The 21,618-nt window shown below is 32.6% G+C and overlaps 3 protein-coding genes across 6 annotated transcripts in view; 2 read left to right on the top strand and 1 right to left on the bottom strand.

Annotated features, from left to right (window-relative positions):
- The window catches only part of LOC113509147 (protein scalloped), a 94,580-nt gene extending 91,011 nt beyond the window's left edge, over nt 1-3,569 (top strand). For all 4 annotated transcript variants that reach the window (XM_026892449.3, XM_026892451.3, XM_026892453.3 and 1 more), the window contains one exon: nt 269-3,569. In XM_026892449.3, coding sequence (XP_026748250.2) covers nt 269-382 — 114 coding nt within the window. In that variant the 3' untranslated portion in view covers nt 383-3,569. The remainder of the gene's footprint in view (nt 1-268) is intronic.
- Nucleotides 3,570-5,928: 2,359 nt separating this feature from the next.
- On the top strand, nt 5,929-19,737 carry LOC113523581 (lysosomal acid glucosylceramidase-like). The gene is made up of 13 exons (XM_052902781.1): nt 5,929-6,020; nt 7,395-7,470; nt 8,600-8,736; nt 10,145-10,316; nt 11,623-11,764; nt 12,223-12,379; nt 12,826-12,995; nt 13,554-13,677; nt 14,584-14,697; nt 15,974-16,118; nt 16,882-16,961; nt 19,002-19,282; nt 19,598-19,737. The coding sequence occupies exons 2-13, from the start codon at nt 7,395-7,397 to the stop codon at nt 19,713-19,715; spliced, it is 1,716 nt and encodes a 571-aa protein (XP_052758741.1). The 5' UTR covers nt 5,929-6,020; the 3' UTR covers nt 19,716-19,737.
- On the bottom strand, nt 19,707-21,319 carry LOC113523322 (mitochondrial inner membrane protease subunit 1). Its single transcript, XM_026909243.3, has 2 exons — nt 21,092-21,319; nt 19,707-20,159 (listed from the first exon to the last, which is right to left on the bottom strand). The coding sequence occupies exons 1-2, from the start codon at nt 21,194-21,196 to the stop codon at nt 19,803-19,805; spliced, it is 462 nt and encodes a 153-aa protein (XP_026765044.1). The 5' UTR covers nt 21,197-21,319; the 3' UTR covers nt 19,707-19,802.
- Nucleotides 21,320-21,618: the final 299 nt, after the last annotated feature.

The following is a 21,618-nucleotide window of genomic DNA, read 5'->3' as shown; positions in this document are numbered from 1 at the left end:
GTTGCATCATAGTATTTATTACATTGAATTCACTTGTTATTATTATTATATTACAAGTACTTAGTAAGTGACCCTGCGGAGTAAGGCCCTGGTGACCTGTAATACAGGTATTCTTATACCTATCTCAGACGCCAGTCTCTCACAATATTTATAATTTGATAACTTTAATATAAGCACGTCTCATTGTATTTCACTGTAATGAATTGTGAATAGAAAATACATCTATTTATTATCATATCTTCTAATTCATTCTTCGATTGTTCCTCAGGTGGTGTCGAACAGAGATACTCAAGAGACGCTACTGTGCGCCGCGTTCGTATTTGAAGTGTCGAACAGTGAGCACGGCGCTCAACACCACATCTACAGGCTCGTGAAAGACTGAATCAAACGCTCACTCCGCTCGCTCGCTGCCACCGCTTCTACCGCTCGTCACGTGCTCTGCGCGGTGTAAGCTGTGTGAGCGATGCAAGCGATATAAGCGATGTAAGCGGATCGAGCGATTAGTACACGGTCGCGACACGCGGTCGTGCCATTCGATTTCTAAGCACCTGGACACACTTCACACGTAGTCACACAGCGTGTGCAATGTGGGCAGGCTTAGAATCACACTATCTATTAGAGATGGGTAATATCCGATATCTATATATTGAGATCTGGATACTGATGACCAACCATTCCGATACCGCCCATACCAATCGAATATCAATATTCATTACGAGCGAGTTCTTTTCGATATTATATATTGGATATCTAATATCTAAAATATCTGTTATTGGGCCAATATATGTTTAGATATTGTAACTATCTTATATATAAATATTGGTATATATTACCCTTACTATCTACACTCGAGTAGGTCTTCCGATACGTTATACGAGTGCTACTCTTATTTCCATCCGGCACGTTACTTTATCAGAAATTGAAGAGTCATTATCGATATAATGATTATAAATAGCAAAATGTGATCTGAAAATTACGCTACAAGTATTTTTGTAACTAAATGTTTATTGTATAGCTCAATTTTGAATATCTAATGTAAAACAGATGGTCGGGTCGTCACTTGTAGTCACGCGACAGCGTTTAGACATTTCCGATGTATTTTCTAATAAAACTATCGGTTTCATATTAAAATTTTCCTTTCGCCACGTTCATTGATGAGAGTAACAATAATATTTTACATAATTCTTATAATACTGAATATAGTTCAGTAGTAATCGTGTAAAATAATGTCAAATAAGAGTATAGAAATGAATACACGCAGTGCCTCTAATTATGTTACATTAACATAAATTACTTGAGCATATTTAATCTTTTCACTGGCTTATTAATATAGATATAGTTAAACGATAAGGAAGGTGTAACAGTGAAAAGATTAAAACTTAGTGTAGGATACCGAATGAACATAGTTTTAATAAGTATAGATTTGTTAAGTATTGTCTCTAGTAAACTTTATCAGACGTTTTGTTAAATGCTCGTGGTACAATTTTATAGTTTGCTTTTTTTTTATTCACCTAAGAATGCTCAATAGAATATCTATCTCTTATTTTCAAGGGGATAACACGGAATTTATTCTTTGATTTCAACGTCTTAATAACCTTGCCTTTTTCTATTATATTGTTTATAAGGATTTTCTTTATGTTTATCAGAAAAATGTCTTTGCCACAATCAGTATCTCAAAGTGTACCAACGTTTACTTGTATATATATACATAATAATGTATCTATTTATACATTTATAAATAGTGTACATTGTGTTCAGATGATCTGCCAGATTTATGGATGTGTAATAAAGTTGTATTATATGAGAGAAATAGGTTACAATCGGTCACAAGGATATGTTAATGACAATATCCGTCTTACGTTCTGTTCCATTAATTTCCAAACTATCTTTGGCAGCTATGTATCCTTGATTTTGACTTCAGTACTCCCTGTCCCTATTGTTTCTCATTTGTCGCCTCTCGACACCCGCACCTGTGCTAAAATTTGGTTTTTATGACAATTACGATTGCTATGAAATTTATTTTCACACCTGATTACATATAAACTTAGAGAAACGGGTGAAAATTGTAATAAATGGGTCATCTAGTGTGGGTAAATTCCCCAAGTAGCAAACAAATCCACCGATAAACACGTCACCGCTACCACGTGCATAAGTTAGAACGAGATAACGTCAGACGTCTTGTTCTTAAACATATGTGTGCTAACGTCAACGTATTTATCGACAGATTCCTTTATCAATTAGCAGGCAGGAGATTTTTAAACAAATCACATCACACATCTGATCAATAGCAATTTCTTACCTGAAGATGAAGTGTAACGCTTAGAACATACTTTTTTTTCATTACAAAGCATAAAGTGCTTATCTACATTTTCCCCCACTTATTGCCAGATTTAGATGCTATTTCATTAATTTTAGCACCCAATGATACATCTTCCGCCCCGCCAGTGTATACTGTTAGCGCAGGCGGGGTTACCATTCCATTATCATCTATCAATGCTTTTATGTATGACTATTTTATGCAACCTAATAGAAAGTAGTAATCATTGCCTATAAACATATCAGCGCTCAAAGCACAAAGCGCTGATCTACATTTTTCCATACTTATTGCCAGATTTAGACGCCATTTCATTCATTTTTAGCACCTAATACTTCAGCTAAGACTATTATTTTATGCAACCTAATGTAAAGTAAACATAAACAGCACTATAATTGTTACACATTGCACTGAGATTTCATAATACACCTCATGCTTTGCTATTTCTAAACAATTTTAACTTACTTTAATAGTATAATAATTCTTGTCATATTTAATACGTATCGTATTTGTATTAAAAACTTAATTTGAGCACAGACCGTTCGCTTCACTACCACAAGGCCACCTTACTTTCACGTTTCAAAGTACAAATGAGTGTGGACTGGACATTACTCAAAACGGCCTGCCGGCTTATACAATAAGTTTACGTGGCAATGATTTGATCTCTCTTTTAGTCAAATATATTAAGGGTCCTCCCACGCGTACGGTGCGAGCCGCGCGCAAATTTAAGTTTACTGTGTTAAGTTTATGTGCATTACATAGTATTTAGTTTCAAGACATGATGTAGGAAAATATTATCTTAGTTAATAATAAGAGATTTTTGTATTTATTTCATAGATTTATATTAGGTAAATTGTAAAGTGAATAGCTTTAAGATTGATTTCTTTTTTTTTTTTTAAATATGGCGATGGTCGTTCAGAAAATTTATACATAAATATGTCACATAGTACTTAAGCGATTGAACTTAATTTTCGTTTGCAATTAATAATTTTTCTCCAACAACTGTATCGGACCTTCTGAAGGTGCTAATTTTTATTAAGAACCGATTTCTAAATTGAGTATTTATTCATGGTATATTATCAATATCATCATAGCTGCCGACTGTCCACTGATTAACATAGGCCTCCCCCAAAAGGAGGGTTTTGCCAGTAGTTACCACTCTTGGCAGCCAAATTGGCAACCAGTTAACCAGCTTTGGCGATGTTTTTAAGGAGACTGCTGCCTATCACTCAACCATTAGGTTTTCTTAGTCGTTTCTAACGACACCCACAGGCAGGAAGGAGTGGCTCATTCTATATCAGGACCACACGACGAGTATCAATATATTTTCATTATATTTAGGCGAGAGATTGTTTTCTGACATATGTAATTGTACAAATCCTTCTTTTAAAAACTTTTATTTTCTTCAATTATACTAATAAAATAACTAATATTTAGTATTGAAAATACTCAATTCAGAAATCGGTTTAAATTATGTCCCAATGTAAGGACACATTACGATATGATGATTGTAAAAAGAAAAACAATAAATTAAACAAGCAAAAGAGATCTGCCTTGTTGTGATTTATTTACTATTATTGTTATATTATGTACTCAGATGAGATTAACACAGTTTTATTACACTCTTTTGCTAGCGTTAGTGTATGGAATTGTTCGAAGAGGTCGATATTCAATAATAAAAAGGATTTTTGTAAATAATTAATTATATATTTTAGTGCATTTCTTTCAGTTTTAGTGTTCTAAGCAATTTTGCTTCTAAAGTCTTTCATATCGACAATCTGCCATATCAGAATGAATAAAGTTTTAGTCGGCAGATTTGGGTAAAATCATTTGTGACTTTTATATATTTTCCTCCATGATTATTCGTGTAAGATGTCAAAAACAAAATGTTATAAGTATATTATTTATCTAATACAAATGATTAACTGCAAAACTAGCCGACACTGTACAGTATTTTAAAGATTATGTTAAAGATTTGTATGAAAATTTAATTATATTGTCTTCTTAAAAATCATGTGTATGTTATTTTTTTAAATTTGGAATGTTTTTGACCTTATCCTAAAACTGGTATAAGATAGTTGGACTTAACTCCCCGCGAAGTTGAAAAAATATTTTTATTATGCCATCACTTTTAATCGCCACGATTTACATCTACTTATTAAATATACATAATCGGAAATGATAACGTGATGTAAGAATTATTGTCAACATTTTTTTTCGATATAAACAGCTTAACGTTGAAAAACAATATAATCTATATCTATGTATATATTATAAAATTCTAACTAGATGATGTCTGTACATAGATGTTTAAGCAGTTTTGAGCATTTTTGTCTATTTATATGTATTTCAGTTTCACGTAAAACTAATGCACCAAATTGTGTGGATAACTTAAATCTATGTTTTATCTTGGAACGCCATCTTAAAATAGTCTACTTTTAAAATCCATGCGTAAAAAATCACAGGCAATAGCTAGTGTATAATAAGTATATCTATGTTTAGGTATGGGCCACCTGATGATAAGGGCCCACTACAAAGCACGAACAATTGAAATTGTTTATCACAGTATCGCAGTAAAACATCCAGTAGATTCCTTTGCTATTTGTATAACGGAGAGCTTTAAGCCTGAAATGCTAAATACTAATTTCATTTCACCATACTATACAGGTAATCACATTATATCCTAATACCTACTGATATAATAAAACGGTAAATAAATGATGTGAACATATTTAAGAAAATGTAAAAAAAAAAATTTATATGAATGAATAAAAATTTATTTCAATAAACCATAACACTTACATATACATAGATTATAAGTAATAGCAACATAAAAATAAATATGGAAAAAAAAGGTTTACATTTATATATAAAGAGTAGTCGCAATCAGACAGTGTTATGGTAATGAAAAAGGATGCCAATTCAACTTAAAGTTTCTGCAAAAGCAGGAACGCTGATTTTCAATTAGCACCTCATCACCTAGCCCGGTCCATCAAGATCATGAATGAGTAACACAATACACAAACATGCGCATAACAATAGGTAAAAAACAAAAATATCAGTAAACAAAGAAAAACAAGAACAAAAACGTTTTCGACCCTATATGTAGAATAAAATAATAAAATAAAATATATATATATATATATATATATGAAGCATTTTAATAGGGACAATCGAATGAAACCTAATCCTATTAATAAATACTAGTTTGTTACGATAGATGGATGGATAGATGTTTGTTACTGTTTCACGTAAAAACTATTGAACGGATTTCATTGATTTGGTTCACGAATAGCTTACAACCTAACTTAGTACATTTTATGTAATGATTATTTTATGTACTGATTCACGCAAACGGAGTCACGGGATACAGCTAGTAAATAAGAATATTTAAATTTTTGTTCTCTGTATTGGTTATAGTTTCAAGTAAAAACTATTCCAAATTAGATGTAGTTTTTACAGTTGCGTTTCCTACTACCCATAATGCATGTGTACGCAGTCGCGATCAAGTCAGTTTCTAAAAAATAAATTGTGTAAATACACAATATTGGACTAGTATATAAAATTAGTGTCGTTATCTTTCCTTAGCTGATAGTATTAAATAGATAGATTTATTAATCATGATTAATTAGTATCATTTTGATAAAGAATTGTCGTAAAGTTCTAGTTTACACTGAGAAAGTAATAAAGACAGGTGGCAAATAAGGTAAGTGGTATACTGAATTTATATTATTAACTAGCGGCCCGTCCCGGCGTCGCACGGATGGACATTTTTACATTTTAAAAAGTAGCCATTAAGGCTGTTCACGCGACGGAAGCTTAAAAATGGAGTAACTTCTCCCGTTTTACCAACATTTCCCTTAACTGCTCTGCTCCTATTGATCGTAGCGTGGTGAAAAGTATACAATAACCTGCTCAGGAGTACGAAGAATAATTGTACAAAGTTTCGTTAAAATCCGTCGAGTAGTTTTTCTTTCTATAACGAACATACAGACAGAAAGACAGACGGACATAAATTTTACTGATTGCATTTTTGGCATCAGTATCGATTACTAATCACCCCCTGATAGTTATTTTGGAAATATATTTCATGTACAGAATTGACCTATCCACAGATTTATTATAAGTATAGATTACCAATTACGACTCATCATAATTATATCAGCTTTTAACTGCCCACTACTGGACATAGGCCATTGCTATTGGAAGGGTTATGCCAATACTTGCCTCGCTTCTCAGAAAGGTCGACAACCGCAGTTAGACTTTGGTAATGTTTTAAGAAGAACGCTGCCTATCGCTCGACTGTATTTTTTTAATAGATGATAATGGAAGCCCCGCCAGCGCTAGCGGTATACGCTGGCGGTGCACCAGTGAAAGATGATAAGTGAGAATGAAAAGGCAAATCATTCAGCGCATCCTGATGAATACACCTGGAATTCAGCACGATGGTTTCCAGGTGGGACCACGTGAAGTTCGATCTGACAGGGTATACTGCTAGCAACTAGTAGTCTACATTACTAATATACTACCTAGAAGTGGTACGTTTCAATGGGTTTCCTACACAAAAACTACGCATATGGAGTACCGGACGAAAAGCGAATCGATTTTAATGAGTTTTTTACTTACGATAATATTTGTTCAATAATAATTTTGTAACGATGGTTTGAATGGTCGTAAACATAATCTTATGCGACTAATTAGTGATATATATGATACATGAAAAGATTTGTTTAGTGACCAAAACTCATATGCTAAATTAAATCCGTAATATCTTTTTTTTTATACCACAAACGTGACAAAAAAGCATACAGCCCGTCTTAGGGTTAATAGTTACTGTAGCCTATGGACGCCTGCAATACTTGAGTGCTGACGGGTAAACGCAGTGTAGGACGACCCCCGACTAGATGGAGTGACGACCTGAAATACATTGCAAGGAGTCAGTGGATGCAGGTGGTTTAACACCGTTCTTTATGGCAGTCTATGGGGGAGGCTTATGTCTAGCAGTGGACGGATAATGGCTGAAATGATGATGAATGATGAATTACAATTTAGTACAGACAAACTACTTTTATATTTAAAGATGGCGACAATCAAAAATGGACGAGTCCTTGCAATAATATCATTTGCGCTTTTCTTGGTTTCTCTCGGAAAGTCAGGTAAGTACCTAAAATATGAAATAAATTGACATTAAATATTTCTACATCTAGTGAAATTTGTAACATTTTTAATCACAAAGATAAGATAATATGGTTTACTTATATCGGATGGTTTTTTTTTTTTTATCAAAAATAATAAACATAGTAAATTCCTTAAATTCCCGTAATCCATTTATACACAAATGATATATATTATAATTAAAATGTGACTATCAAAAAAAAAAAAGAAAATCTGATGATTACCATAGTTGTAAAAATTTACAACAGCAGTAACATCCTTAATGCATTTCAGACATTGAAAAAAATCTTTAAAGAACTAATTGTTATATAAAATATATAAAAAAAACTTTAAAAGAAAGTTTATTCTTCTTATGTACAATTCAGTGATGGGATCTCAAGCTAGATGAGTAGGTACTAATGTCCAAAGCGACAGAATATAAATCAAGGGGGGGTAAAATAGAGGGTATTTTTTTTAATGGATGATAATGGAATGGTAGCCCCACCCGCGCTATCGGTTTACACCGGCGGGGCACCAGTGAAGGATGATAGGTGAGGATGAAGTAGGTCAGTTAGCCAATCGTGACGAATTCAACAAGAATTGTTTACGATAGTTTCAAGGGGGAACCACGTGGAGGTCGACCTAATAAGGCATATTGCTAGCAATGGGGCCGTCAAACTGTCAATCCCTTTCCCCCCAAAATAGAGGGTAGATGACGCTTAAAAAGAAAGAATGCCAAATCTATAAAATTGAACGATGTGAATATCTAAGCATTCAAATTCTATAGTCCGGGTTTGCATATACTTACAATCATTGTTTTGTAATTCTTTAACGAGATAAAGGTATTCTAAAATTTATATTTGAAGAACATATGCCCGAATATCCGCGAGAAGCCATGCGAGTCACTAGTAATGTTATAAAAACCTATTACTAGAATAATTAATTATCAAATGATTGATAATTATAATTAAATATTCCGTGCAAATTTCAAAGAAAACTGTATTAGTGAAATTATCTTTGATAATGGAAATATTTCTAAGAAAATACGAAATATATATATAAAGCTATAAATTTCATACGTTCCTTAGTTATTATATTATTTTTTATTATTATTTTTTTTACAAATTGCAGAAGACCTACCGTGCGCTGCTCGCAATGTAGGCATTGAAGGCCGGTCAATAGTATGCGTTTGTAACGCTACTTACTGCGACACTATCACAAGAGAAATCCCTGCTCCGAGAAGTTTTGTTAGGTACACATCAAGCAAAGTAAGTTAAAAATATTTTTATCGCACATACTATAATGAGAAATGTTGCGAGATACATTGATACTTGATATGGAAGACCTATGTTCAGTAGCCGACAGTTAACAGTTGATATAATGATAACTGTATAATTTAACTGCAATATTTATTTATTTATTTTACACTTTATTGCACCAAGTAAATAGAAAAATAACAAATACAGTAAATATTAACGAGAAGTAATACAAAAGGCGGCCTTATCGCTAAGCAATCTCTTCCAGACAACCTTTGGGTAGAGGACATTGAGAAAAAGACAATTATTGTACAATACATATCTCACCTTTCAAACCAAAACATAGCCTAGAACTGTTTCATATTCTCCTATACATGACGCTGGCAGAAATGGTCGTAAAAATAGCGACCGATTGCCATTAATGAAAAGAAGAAGAAGAAGAAGAACTGTTTCATGACAGTCGAACTCGAACTGACAACAACAACAAACTCGAGTGAGACAGAAGGCCCCACATATACAAATTTTACACAGTATCATCCTCTAATGTATATCTTAATTATATAATAAAATAATTATTATATAATAAATTAGACGGTGTTTGTAGGGCATATTTGAATAAAATTATTATACAAGACTTCATTAGATCAATATATGCCAAAACAATGATTTTTAGAAATTTCATCTGTCTGTTTGTTTTTTCCGACAACACGCAAAATCTACTGCACCAAATTATATATGTAAATATGCTTACAACTGCAATCCTTGATAAGCTAATCAATGAAAGAGTAGATGGTCGACAGCGAAAATTTTGGTTGTCATTTTAATATTCCGGCTAAATGTCTGGTGATAAAATACACGGTTAACAAATCAAAATTAATCCCAGAGACTGCCGCGGTACTCCATAACACTTTAATCCTCATAAATAGCAATGCATGAGAACGAATCATGGACGATACAGTATACTCTGTTATGTCTATGGTACTGTTCATATCCATAGGCTATAATAACCACTTACCATCAGTTAGGCTGTTAGCTTGTTTGCCATTCTAAGTTACATAAAAAGACATAAGTTATTATAGTCGAATGAGTAAATTTATTTTTGGAATCATACGTATATACGTAAGTCGATTATTTGTGTATTTTTTTCTTATTTTATTGTCTATTCTTTGTTATACACAAGCATGGTGACAAAACATAGTTACTGATTTTAAAAAATAATATTAATTTTTATTAAAATGTATTATTATAAATATATACTTAATTTTCAACGTAAATGCGATCCAGGTGAATATTAAACATCTTGTTTATTATTTTGCCATAGATTCGCTAAGAAGAACAAAAAAATGTAAATGAATCTAAATGAATTTCCATTTAGTTGGTATCCATGTATTCTTACTAGCTTATTAATTATCTCTTGCAGGATGGCAAACGATTTGAAAAAAGTTACGGCAGTATACAAAGCTTATTAAATAGAACCTCGGAAACGGTCGAAGACATCGACCCTATAGACATATCGATAGATACAGACGAAGATGAGAAAGAAAAATATTTTAATTTTGATTTTGGAGCAAATTTTACAGACGAGTTCCAGGGTAAGTACTTATTTTTCCAGTGTTTATCTGATTAGATATGAAACCATTTGCTTTATATTACCTTTTAGCCTGCCTATATATGTACGTAATAGCAATATTAATATAATATCTATCTGTGATAATATCTAAGTATTCTCTACTTTTAGTATCTAACTACCATACAATTCAGCTATATTTAGTTAATTAGAAACTAAACTACTCAGAAGTGGGAAAGGACCTATTAGTAATGGGGTCTAGCAGCCCTAACCATATACCTGGAGACCATCGTGGTTGATTCTTGAATTAATCGCAATAGGCTAAACAACCTGCTTACATCCTCACCTACGAATATTATCCCTCACCGGTATCCCGCCAGCGTGCACTATTAGCGCGCAGGTAGAACTGCTATTCCATTTTCACCCAATAAATATCCACAGATCGTTACAACAAATGGGAAAAAGTGGAATGAAAAATGAGGAATGAAGGAAACATAGTAGTAAAGAGTGAGGAAAACTTAGAAGAAAATAAAAGTAGCTAAAAATACCTGGAAATTAATATCCGGAAACAAGCAGCACTCCTACGGGGGGCTAAAAAAAATATATCAGCATAGAAGGGAGATGGAAGAATTCTTACTAATACTGCTTTAGTACTATTACTTGTACTGTGCTTTTTTATTGGATGAAAATGGAGTGGTAACCACGCCTGCGCTAACGGGATACGCTGGTGAGGCACCAGTAAAGGGTGATCGATGAGAATGAAAACAGGCCAGTTAGCCCATGATGAATTCATCAGGAATTAACCATGATAGTTTCCAGGGGGAACCGCGAGGAGGTCGACCTGGTTGGCTATATTGCTAGCAATGGGATTCTCAGTCTCCATTACTAAGAATCCCTTCCCCCCCTTATACTGTGCTAATACTATAGTGTCGGTTCTGGTATAAAATAGGGCACACCTTCCTTTCCCGTGGGTGTCGTAAGAGGCGACTAAGGGAGGGCGATAGATGGGCAGCAGCATCCCTCTTAAAACATCACCAAAGCCTAACTGCGGTTGCCAATCTGCCTGTCAAGCGTGGCAATTATTAGTATAACCCCCCAACGGGAGGCTTATGTTCAGCAGTGGACAGTTATTCCATTAATCCATTAGACATCATGCATATAAAAGAATCTACGTCGGTTCGGAATAATTGTTAGGAGCATTTGTTAAGTTATTTTGTCAGTATCGCGGAACAAAATTCCAAATTATTGTATTTACATCCAAAACTAGTTACTACTTACCTAACATATATAAAATGTTATTATTATACAATTTGATTATTTACTTGGTACAGATCCGCTTTGGAAACGAGTCGTCATAAGAGTGTATACCATTATATACAGGCAAGAAATTGAAGGTTTTGGTGGATCTGTGACGGACGCTGCTGCTATCAACTGGCGTAAACTGTCCGATGGCGCCCAAAGGCAATTTATCGAGTAAGTATAGGTACACTGTATCATTGACCAGTCATACATAATTTCTTGGATAAGCATATTGGGAGACTGTAAAGTTCACTCAGTTGATGAAATAAACAAATAAATAATGTACTTATGATTAAAACTTAGGATTAAAACTAGTTGTAGCTAAGTCCTAAGTATGGGGGGAAAGGGATTGTTAGTAATAGAGACTGAGAATCCCATTGCTAGCAATATACCCAACCAGGTCGACCTCCTTGCGGTTCTCCCTGGAAACTATCATGGTTAATTCCTGATGAATTCATCATGATGGACTAACTGGCCTGTTTTCATTCTCATCTATCACCCTTCACTGGTGCTCCGCCAGCACATCCCGTTAGCGCAGGCGGAGTTGCCATACCATTTTTACCCATCAAAAAAAAGTCCTAAGTATGTTTTTGAGTCGGTATCATAGATAATCTTTTGGTTTTTTTTTACAGTACATATTTTAGCAACAAGGGTATTGAATATAATATGATCCGTGTTCCTATCGGTGGTTCAGACTTCTCGACACACCCATATGCCTACAATGAGTTACCTTGGAATGATGTGGCACTTACTAACTTTACTCTTTCAGAAGAGGACTTATTTTATAAGGTTAGTTTCATTAAAACTGAAGTACTAGTAGCTATAATTATAGCATTTTATAATAAAGTTATTATACTCTTTCCTTTATTTTTACTTTGTCAATTATATTTTCATTTATTTTGGAAACCAATTACTGTTTTTCGACTACGGAAAACAAAAAGAAAGGGTTATAAAATTAATCTGTCTTTAACGTTGCCATAATGTGTAAATGGATTTTAACATAAATTTAATAATATAGTCTAATTTAGAAACTGCCGCGTATTTTATCAGAACTTATTTATTTCATCAGAAAGAAATCGTTCAGATGAAATCTTTTATTATTGAAACATATGAATATATTAAAAAATATATAGATATAGTATAAATATTTATTGACTATATTCACTATTATTATCATCTGTAGTTACAAGATCTCCAGATATTCCAACTAAAATTATAATTTAAAACAATTTCAGCTCCCATTGATCAGATTAGGTCAAGCTGCCGCAGCTGCGACAAACAACGAGGTGAAAATCACAGCAAGCACCTGGTCACCTCCAGTTTGGATGAAGTCCAATGAAAGAATCACTGGATTCGGTCAGCTAAAGCCCGAGTTCTATCAGACTTATGCTGATTATCACATACGGTGAGTGTAATGCAAATTATATATCAAAATCATAAAGATCTCTTATTACAGATAAGCTCGCCTTTGTACATTATGTTTATAATGAATTGTAATTAACAGTATGTCTTGTGTACAATAAAGAATAAAGATCCTATAGTAATAAATCACCAGAAGGAGACTGTATAAAAGCCATTTGCTTGGGTACCTCTGTCCCATTCGTGTTTCAACCGTAAAGCTGAGTCCTCAGGAATGGCAACGGGCAAAACAGGATACTCTGTTATGTCTATGGTTACTGCTCATGTCTATAGGCAACGGTTACCACTTTCCATCAGGTGAACCGCCAGCTTGTTTGCAGTATTTTAAGTTGATTAAAAAATAAGTAAAATGGTTTAGAATAAGTATCTAATAAAAAAAACATAGTGTATAAGCAACGCAAATACTTCAAGTTGTCATATATATTTTTCATTATAGTGTATAGTCATCTAAAATCGTTTGAGAGGCGAGCCTACCATCGCCACTAAAGCTTTTTAATTATGTTTCTTTTGCAACAATAACCATAAAACACAATTTATTTCACAGCTTTATGGAGGCATATGCAAGAGCCCATGTAAAGATATGGGCAATTACAACAACTAACGAACCCCTAAACGGGATTGTACCTGTCGCAAACTTCAACTCATTAGGGTGGACACCTGGACAACTGGTTAGTATAGATCCTCAAAAGATTACAATCTTCTTCCAATCTTCCATAAGACGCGTGTATTATCAAAATACTCTTCCTGTAATCACTTAAGGAGTACCTAGTCGTGGCGATAGCTAAACGTATACGGAAGCCAAGCCCAGAAACGCGACATCAAAAAATCAAAATTATTTATTCATATAGAACATTTTATCACTTGTACACGATAATACATATTTTTATATATTAATATACTTATACACGATAATTCATACATAAATATTACGACACTCATACAAAAGAACAGTCTGTCTTAGACTCATTCTATGCAGCCAAGTTCAAATGAGTCGTTAATGGTTTCAGAAGAGATTATTGACAGGGACGTTAGTAGTGTAAGATCGCAAATAACCTAGGTCCGGAAGCATGTTTGGAGACGATTCAATGTTGGGCTCCGATACATTGATTTTGGCTGTTGACGATCAAGAAAGTTTTACCTGCTTGGTTAAAGAGTTGGGGGATAAGTTTTATATATAGAATATTATTCAAAAGTTCATAAGATTTCAAAAGAAGGTTCTGAATTAAACTGTACTTTTTGTATATTACACGATATCAATTCTGTTGATTATTTTATTTCTTCTGTTTTAATGGAACTTGTCTTAGTATCGTCTAGGTACTTCGAAACCGACTTTCATGTTTTTTTAATGTACATAAATATCGGCTGAAACATTACATAAATTAGTTAAAAGTATTTTTTTTATTATTATTATATCAGCCTTTAACTGTCCATTGCTGAACATAGACATTCCCCATAAGGAAAGTTTTAGCACTAGTTACCTCGCCTCTTACGACACTCATGGAAAAAGACAGGGTGGCTCATTCTATGCCAGGACCACACGGCATAGTCGTTAATGGTTTCTAATTTTATTACAGGGGCGCTGGGTGGCAAATAATCTAGGTCCCACATTAAGAAATTCAAGCTTCTCCGATACATTGATTTTGGCTGTTGACGATCAACGTTACGTTTTACCTGCTTGGTTAAGAGGAGTAAGTTTTGTATATAGAATAGTAACATAGATAAAAATAATAATGTATATATAACTAATAGACAACTATAAGTAACATTAGGGGGAAGGGACTGTTAGTAATTTGGACTACCAGTCCCATTGCTAGCAATATACCCGTAACCGACCTCCTCGTGGTCCTCCTGGAACCTATCATGATGCATTTCATGTCTATTCATCACGATGGGCTAATTGAACTGCCTTTTTATCCTCACCTATGATCCCTCACTGGTGCTCCGCCAGCAAATACCATTAAAGCAGGCGGGGTTACCATTCCATTATCATCCATTAAACAACTATAAGTAATAGTAGGTAGTACAGTAATAAACTAATAAGTAACTGTAAAATTATATATTGATATACAAGAAACAGATCCACAATCCTATATAAAAGTTATGCTTAAAGGTTTTAATTTGTAAATATAAATAGTTATCATTGGACTAAGTATGAATAGAATTACAATTACTTAGGTATCGTATTTGTAGTAAAAAATCTAAATGTAGTAATCTCTATTTACAGTGCCGTTTTTTTGTCTTTAATTGTGTATCTAAGGTTTTTTATACATCAATGTACATATAGAAAGATATACTTATCATAATATATTTTAAGTCCTTAAAAGGCAAAGTACACTCGATAATAATAAAATCAAAATTAAGTCAGTAAATACGACTGTTAATCCTAATTTTATATAATTAAAGACAATTCAGCGACTTGCACGCATTAAGTAAATAATATAAGCACCTATAAATATATAGAAGGATGTCCACATTATATACTTAGTGCGGTATCTAAAAGTATTTACCAACATCATTTTAGATAATTGTTCGATTTCCACATGAGCCTCTCCCACAGACTAGCATAAAGATTGTCAACAAATATGCGTTTATCTTCTGTCCGCAATACATAAAAAAATTGTTGAACTATCTACTGGAGGTCGCCTTACACTACATCAACCTGTATGAGGTGGGGGTAAAGGGATTGTTAGTAATGGCCTAAAATTTAGCCCATTAGCTCTAATAGCCCCATTGCTAGCAATATAAGCAGGTCGACCTCCACGCGGTTCCCCTTGGAAACCATCGTAGTTAATTCTTGTTGAATTCTTCACGATGGGCTAACTGACTTGTCTTCATCCTCACCAATCATCTATCATTGATACTCTGCCAGCGTATATCGATGGGCCAGGTGGGTTACCATTTCACCCATTAAACAAAACCTGTAAGAGGTCAAAAATATACTTACACAGACCTTTAAAATTGCAGATGGAAAGAGAAGACCCACGGTCTATTGATTTTATTGATGGTATCGCCATACATTACTACGGTAACTTTGTACCATCATTGGTTTTATCGAGGATTCAACAACGCTATCCTAATAAAATCTTGCTCTCGACGGAAGCAAGTGAAGGTACGTTTATAGAATAAGGACCAGAGACCCAACGAATGATAAATTATTTATAATACAGCCCATGTTATTGACTAATAATAGATTATTAGCTAGTAACATGGCTGTAAAAATTCTTTTACCTATAGTAAGCTGTAGCTTTCTAAAGCGATTTATTATCTCTTTTTTATACCACCTTAAAAATAATACAAGAAAAAATATACCTAGATATTACACTTATAAAGTATAAAATGCGGTCTTTTTACTAAAGCGATTTATTCCAGACAACCTTTATTATTTATTTTATTTATTAATATTGATTTATTATTTTTATTTTGATATAGTTTTTTTTTTTGAGTTTATTTATTACAAACAACAAAGCCAATCTATCCTTTTAATATTATTAATCCAGACACATAAGCATCTCTCTCTCTATATATTTTTTTTTTGGCAAAAGAATGGCAACTGTAGTGTGTCTGCTCCCTAATGAAAAGTGGTAACGGTCATGTAGGCAAGAACACTACTATGTCACTCATCCTGTGTCATTCTTAAGGGCTAAGGTGTTATCTCTCCATACTCTCTAATTTCACTGCCATGTTCCACATTTAAAACGAAACAGCCATGCAAGTATAGCTGAACGCAAGTACTGCAGAAACATAAGTGGAACAGGTAGCCAAGCACATGACTTTTATACACTAATTTTATATAAAAAAATTACAACACAATATATATTATATCTGTTCTGTTTTGATTAATCAGGCATTTATGCAATTTTCCATGTAAACAGGTTCGATGCCCTGGAATAGGGAGAAAGTCGCAATTGGATCATGGCGACGTGCAAAGAGATATATATCCAGTATTATTGAGGTACGTATGTCGTATAGAAACATTGATATTTGGACATGTTTTATATCTACCCATAATTATCTATATACATATAAGCTCGAGGAACCAACAACCGATAGGGAAGAAAGGTCCTTGAATGTAGGACAACCCCCGACTAGATAGAGTGACGACCTCAAATGGATTGCAAGGAGTCAATAGATACAGGTGGCTCAGGGCCGTTTCTTATGGCAGTATATGGGAAGGCCGATATCCAGCAATGGACAGATAATGGCCGAGATGGTGATGATGATATACTAGTTATTGAGATTTTATTTATATTACTTTTAAAAATACAATTATTTATTTTTCTTTTCTGTTAAATAATATTTTCTTGTTAGAGAACGTCATTTTTAAATATCACTATTATTGTACTAGGGAAAATATATCTTTATTCAGTATTTTCTATTTTATCGTTCTATTCAACGAACCCTTCACATACTGGCGACCCCTTTACAGACTGGATGAAAAGAAACAGGCAACCAATTTCACACTAATATAAAAACAGGAAATATTTCTTTGTGTTAATAAATTAAAAAAACTACTTAACCGATTTCAAAAAATCTTTCACCTATATAAATGTCCAAAAGCAACGAGAAATATATTATTTTCGAAAATTCTATCTGCCCATGCCGACACCTAGTATAAAATATATTAATAATTTTTATTGAGTCATCGAGTAGGTATTACAAAAATTATTATCTGATTATAAAACTACGTAATACTTAGCATAAATCGACTACAATTATAATGTATGCATTCATCAGTTTTCTGCTGATATAAGGCTAATTTTTTTTTTTTGATGGGTGAAAATGGTATGGTAACCCCGCCTGCACTAACGGAATACGCTGACGGAGCACCAGTGAAGGGTGATAGATGAGAATGAAAACAGGCCAGTTAGCCCATCATGATGAATTCATCAGGAATTAACCATGATAGTTTCCAGGGGGAACCGCGAGGAGGTCGACCTGGTTGGATATATTGCTAGCAATGGGATTCTCAGTCTCCATTACTAACAATCCCTTTCCCCCCATAAGGCTTAATTAGATAATAAAATATTACAAGATAATTAGGAACTACTATCGTACACAAATTAATTTTTATTTACGAGTATGAAAAGTGTCATACTAAATTTAATACCTTTATTTGATTACAGTTATTTTGTTTAATTCCGCTAACAATACTATGTGTACGACTGCCAACACTCGGAGATTGACCAATTATTATTTGGTAGTGTTCAATCTTGTTTGGTAACTGATCAATCTTAAACAAAATAATTCTAATCAAATAAGCTGTGATATGGACTTCCGCAAGATAACACCACCATTTATTATTATCTGATTAATTAAAATTTTGCGTCATATACGACAAAATATAATACTACCTGGATTTGAAATTATTTGTATATTTATTAATTACTAAATTTCTTCAGACATGCAGTATTCATGACCTTATTTTTTCTTGAGGTCTTCCCGATATAAAAATCGTTCATTTTATTTCTTACAGCTCTGTTATTTTGTTGCACCTATATAAGTACAAGTACTCTCTCTGTGTTATAATCTTTTTCATTATATCATTTCGTCGTGATGAACAATTTTGCTAAATTCCCTCGATTCGAAAAAAACGCGAAAACAAAAATAATAGAATAATATTGACACTATGTTGGAATATCCTGTATGAGTACAGACATTTGTAACAGGAAGGAGTGATATGTATGTGTGTGTATATGTATATATATATATATGTATGTATATATGTATATATATATATATATATATATATATATATATATATATATATATATATATATATATATATATATATATATATATATATATATATATATATATATATATATTAAAAAGAGCCTGATACAAAACTTGTTCAATAAAATTATTTAAATAAGGATCAATACACAATATCTTTATATTTTTAGAGTCAAATGATACGTTTAGATCGTATGTCATTAAGCCTAACACGTATCATTACAGATATAAAAAAATAATAATTCAATAATATTTTCAGGATTTAAATAGATTCGTTGTTGGTTGGATTGACTGGAATCTTTGCTTGGACTCTAACGGTGGTCCAAACTGGGCTTCCAACTTTGTGGACTCTCCAATTCTGGTGTACCCAGAAGAAGATGAGTTTGTAAAGCAACCTATGTATTATGCTGTGGGTCACTTTTCCAAATTCATCCCAAGGCGCTCAAGGAGAATAGGAGTGGAACGTTGGAGTTTGTTCAAACTTGAAAATGTTGCAGTGCTGACGCCTGAAGGAACCATTGTAGTAGTAATGCATAACAGGTAAGTCATGGTCCTATTTATTATAACGGTTATTTACACTAATCTAAATATAGCTTAACATTTACCTATGCATATTTAAAAAAGAAAGTGATTCATATTTTGTCAGTACAGTATCTAGAGCCCAATGGATTATTAAATATTATAATAATATCAACACATAGCTTATGTATATGTGTTATAGAAAAAAAAAGATTATTATTATTAATTTTCTCTCAAATTACAGACAACACATATGTATGACTATCTTTTCTTATTATAAGCATAATTCAAATACCTCTATCAATATTATAATAATTTTCTTGTTTTTTTTTTCAGACGTAAAAGTCAACGGACTGTACACATATTTATTACTAGACTAAGTTACATAACATTTGTAATGGAGCCAGAATCAGTATCAACAATTGAAATTAACCCAAATACAGAATCAGATTAAATTAAATTTATTGTATAATTAACTAACATGTTTTATTTACAATATATTTTTAAATATTCACAAACTATTATTGAAAACAATAAAATTTCAATAATCGGTCAATGACGTAATTTTATCTAAAGGCCAAACACGACAGACAACTCTACTACGTATTAAACCCTGTGGTACAGGTCCATAGATTCTAGAATCTGCTGAGTTACTAGAATTGTCACCTTCTAACCACACATGTCCTCTTGGCACAATTTGACTACGTTTAGGAAAATGTCCACGGACTTTATCCCCAGGCATTCCTACAATTCTTTTACATATATTTTGCTTTGGATTATTAGGACTTTTAGAGATTACAATATCACCACGCCGTAACCGCTGTAGTTTAGGAGATATATGTTCTGTAAGAAGTATATTGTTTGACTCCAATGTTGGCTCCATAGATGGACCAGAACACTGTAACAAATAAATATTATTTGAACTGTCAACAATATTTATTTTATTTTTTATTGAAGGAAAAACAACAGCTATAAAGTTTTCCTATAAAAAAATAGTAAAGATCCAGAACCATTTAATAATATTATAAATAATAACAGTATAAATATGTTCATGACTATTATCTATAATAAGGTAGACAGTGACATTTGTCATTATAGTGAAAATTACATTCAACATGCCTACACTCTTTGAAGCATATTAAACCAATGTGGCAGAAGAGGGAGTATATTGCCATCACTCAGGTTAATGTAGTTTAAAAAAAATTAAGATTATTTTTTAATTTATTTAAAACAATTAGATATTTTTAAAGACAATATTCTATTGTACATTATTAAGAATTATATATGATGACCTTAAATTTACTTTTAATTAATACCTACTAAAAACAGTAACAACATGGATTTTAAGCAATCTTGTATTTAGTCCAGGATTGTTATATAAATTAATTGCAATATTTTATAGTCAATAAACTTTTAATAATTGAGTAATAGACACACATAAGCTGTATGTACATCTTGTGTAATATTTGAAACATGAGAATGAAAAACTATTACTTATTGTAGGTAGATAGACCTAACCCTTGGAACCTGAAATATTGTAAAAATATTCAGTAAGATACAATTTATTTATCCAAAAAAGTATTAAACAATTTAATGGGACACCTGATGGGAAATGGTAATCAACGCCTACAGACATGGGCACATTGACTTAATAAATTAAGTACCCTCAGGACTGCCTGTATTTATCCGTATTAACATACCTACCAGGTTAACAAGTTTCACAATCTATTTTCTATCATCATCTGTCGGAGTTTTTGTCTTGTCAAACATATATTTATTTGTTGAACTTATTTTTGTTTTCTAATCAAAAAATTATTAATTATAACTCACCACAACCAAATCCCCTACATATTCAAATGTGCAGTGGGTAATGCAAGCATATTGTAATGCGTAACCTACAAAACCACAAGTTTTTCCAATAAATTTTGTTGACATTTTTAATATGTCAATCTTCTTTATGCGTTTTTCAAATCATTAGGTAATAATACAAAATATTAAATTAACTAATAAAGTAATAAAAGAAACATACAAATTGAAACCGTAACTAGTTTTTTTTTTTTTTAGTACGTTTGTTCCGTTTGGAACAGGCTAAGGTCGGAGACCATGCTGCCTAGTCTTCAAAAAGATAATTTGTCTGGAATTTTATTTTTCTAATGTCGCTTCAATTATTGTCATAATCTTCAATATTTCATTTGTCAAATCCGGTAAGTACATTTTCATAAATATCTTTTCTTGAGTTTTCTTAAACCAGTGGATTTATCAAATTAAAAATAAATAATTATAAAAAATCATTGTCTTGCAATTCAATAAAAGTATTCTTATAGCTCCTTGAATGTTGTAGTAATATAAGTGAAAAT

The sequence above is a fragment of the Galleria mellonella genome, unplaced genomic scaffold, assembly GCF_026898425.1.
Source record: "Galleria mellonella isolate WM207_F2 unplaced genomic scaffold, CSIRO_AGI_GalMel_v1 utg96, whole genome shotgun sequence".
NCBI classification, from domain to species: Eukaryota; Metazoa; Arthropoda; class Insecta; order Lepidoptera; family Pyralidae; genus Galleria; species Galleria mellonella.
The sequence above is the reverse complement of the archived record's forward strand: the minus strand, read 5'-3'. Positions and strand labels throughout refer to the sequence as shown.

Coding starts and splice junctions, on each gene's coding strand:
- LOC113523581 (XM_052902781.1), top strand. CDS start 7,395: ATGGCGACAATCAAAAATGGACGAGTCCTTGCAATAATATCATTTGCG. Junction 8,737..10,144: donor TTAGGTACACATCAAGCAAA/GTAAGTTAAAAA, acceptor TATCTCTTGCAG/GATGGCAAACGATTTGAAAA. Junction 16,962..19,001: donor ATATATCCAGTATTATTGAG/GTACGTATGTCG, acceptor TAATATTTTCAG/GATTTAAATAGATTCGTTGT.
- LOC113523322 (XM_026909243.3), bottom strand. CDS start 21,196: ATGTCAACAAAATTTATTGGAAAAACTTGTGGTTTTGTAGGTTACGCA. Junction 20,160..21,091: donor ATGTAGGGGATTTGGTTGTG/GTGAGTTATAAT, acceptor TATTTGTTACAG/TGTTCTGGTCCATCTATGGA.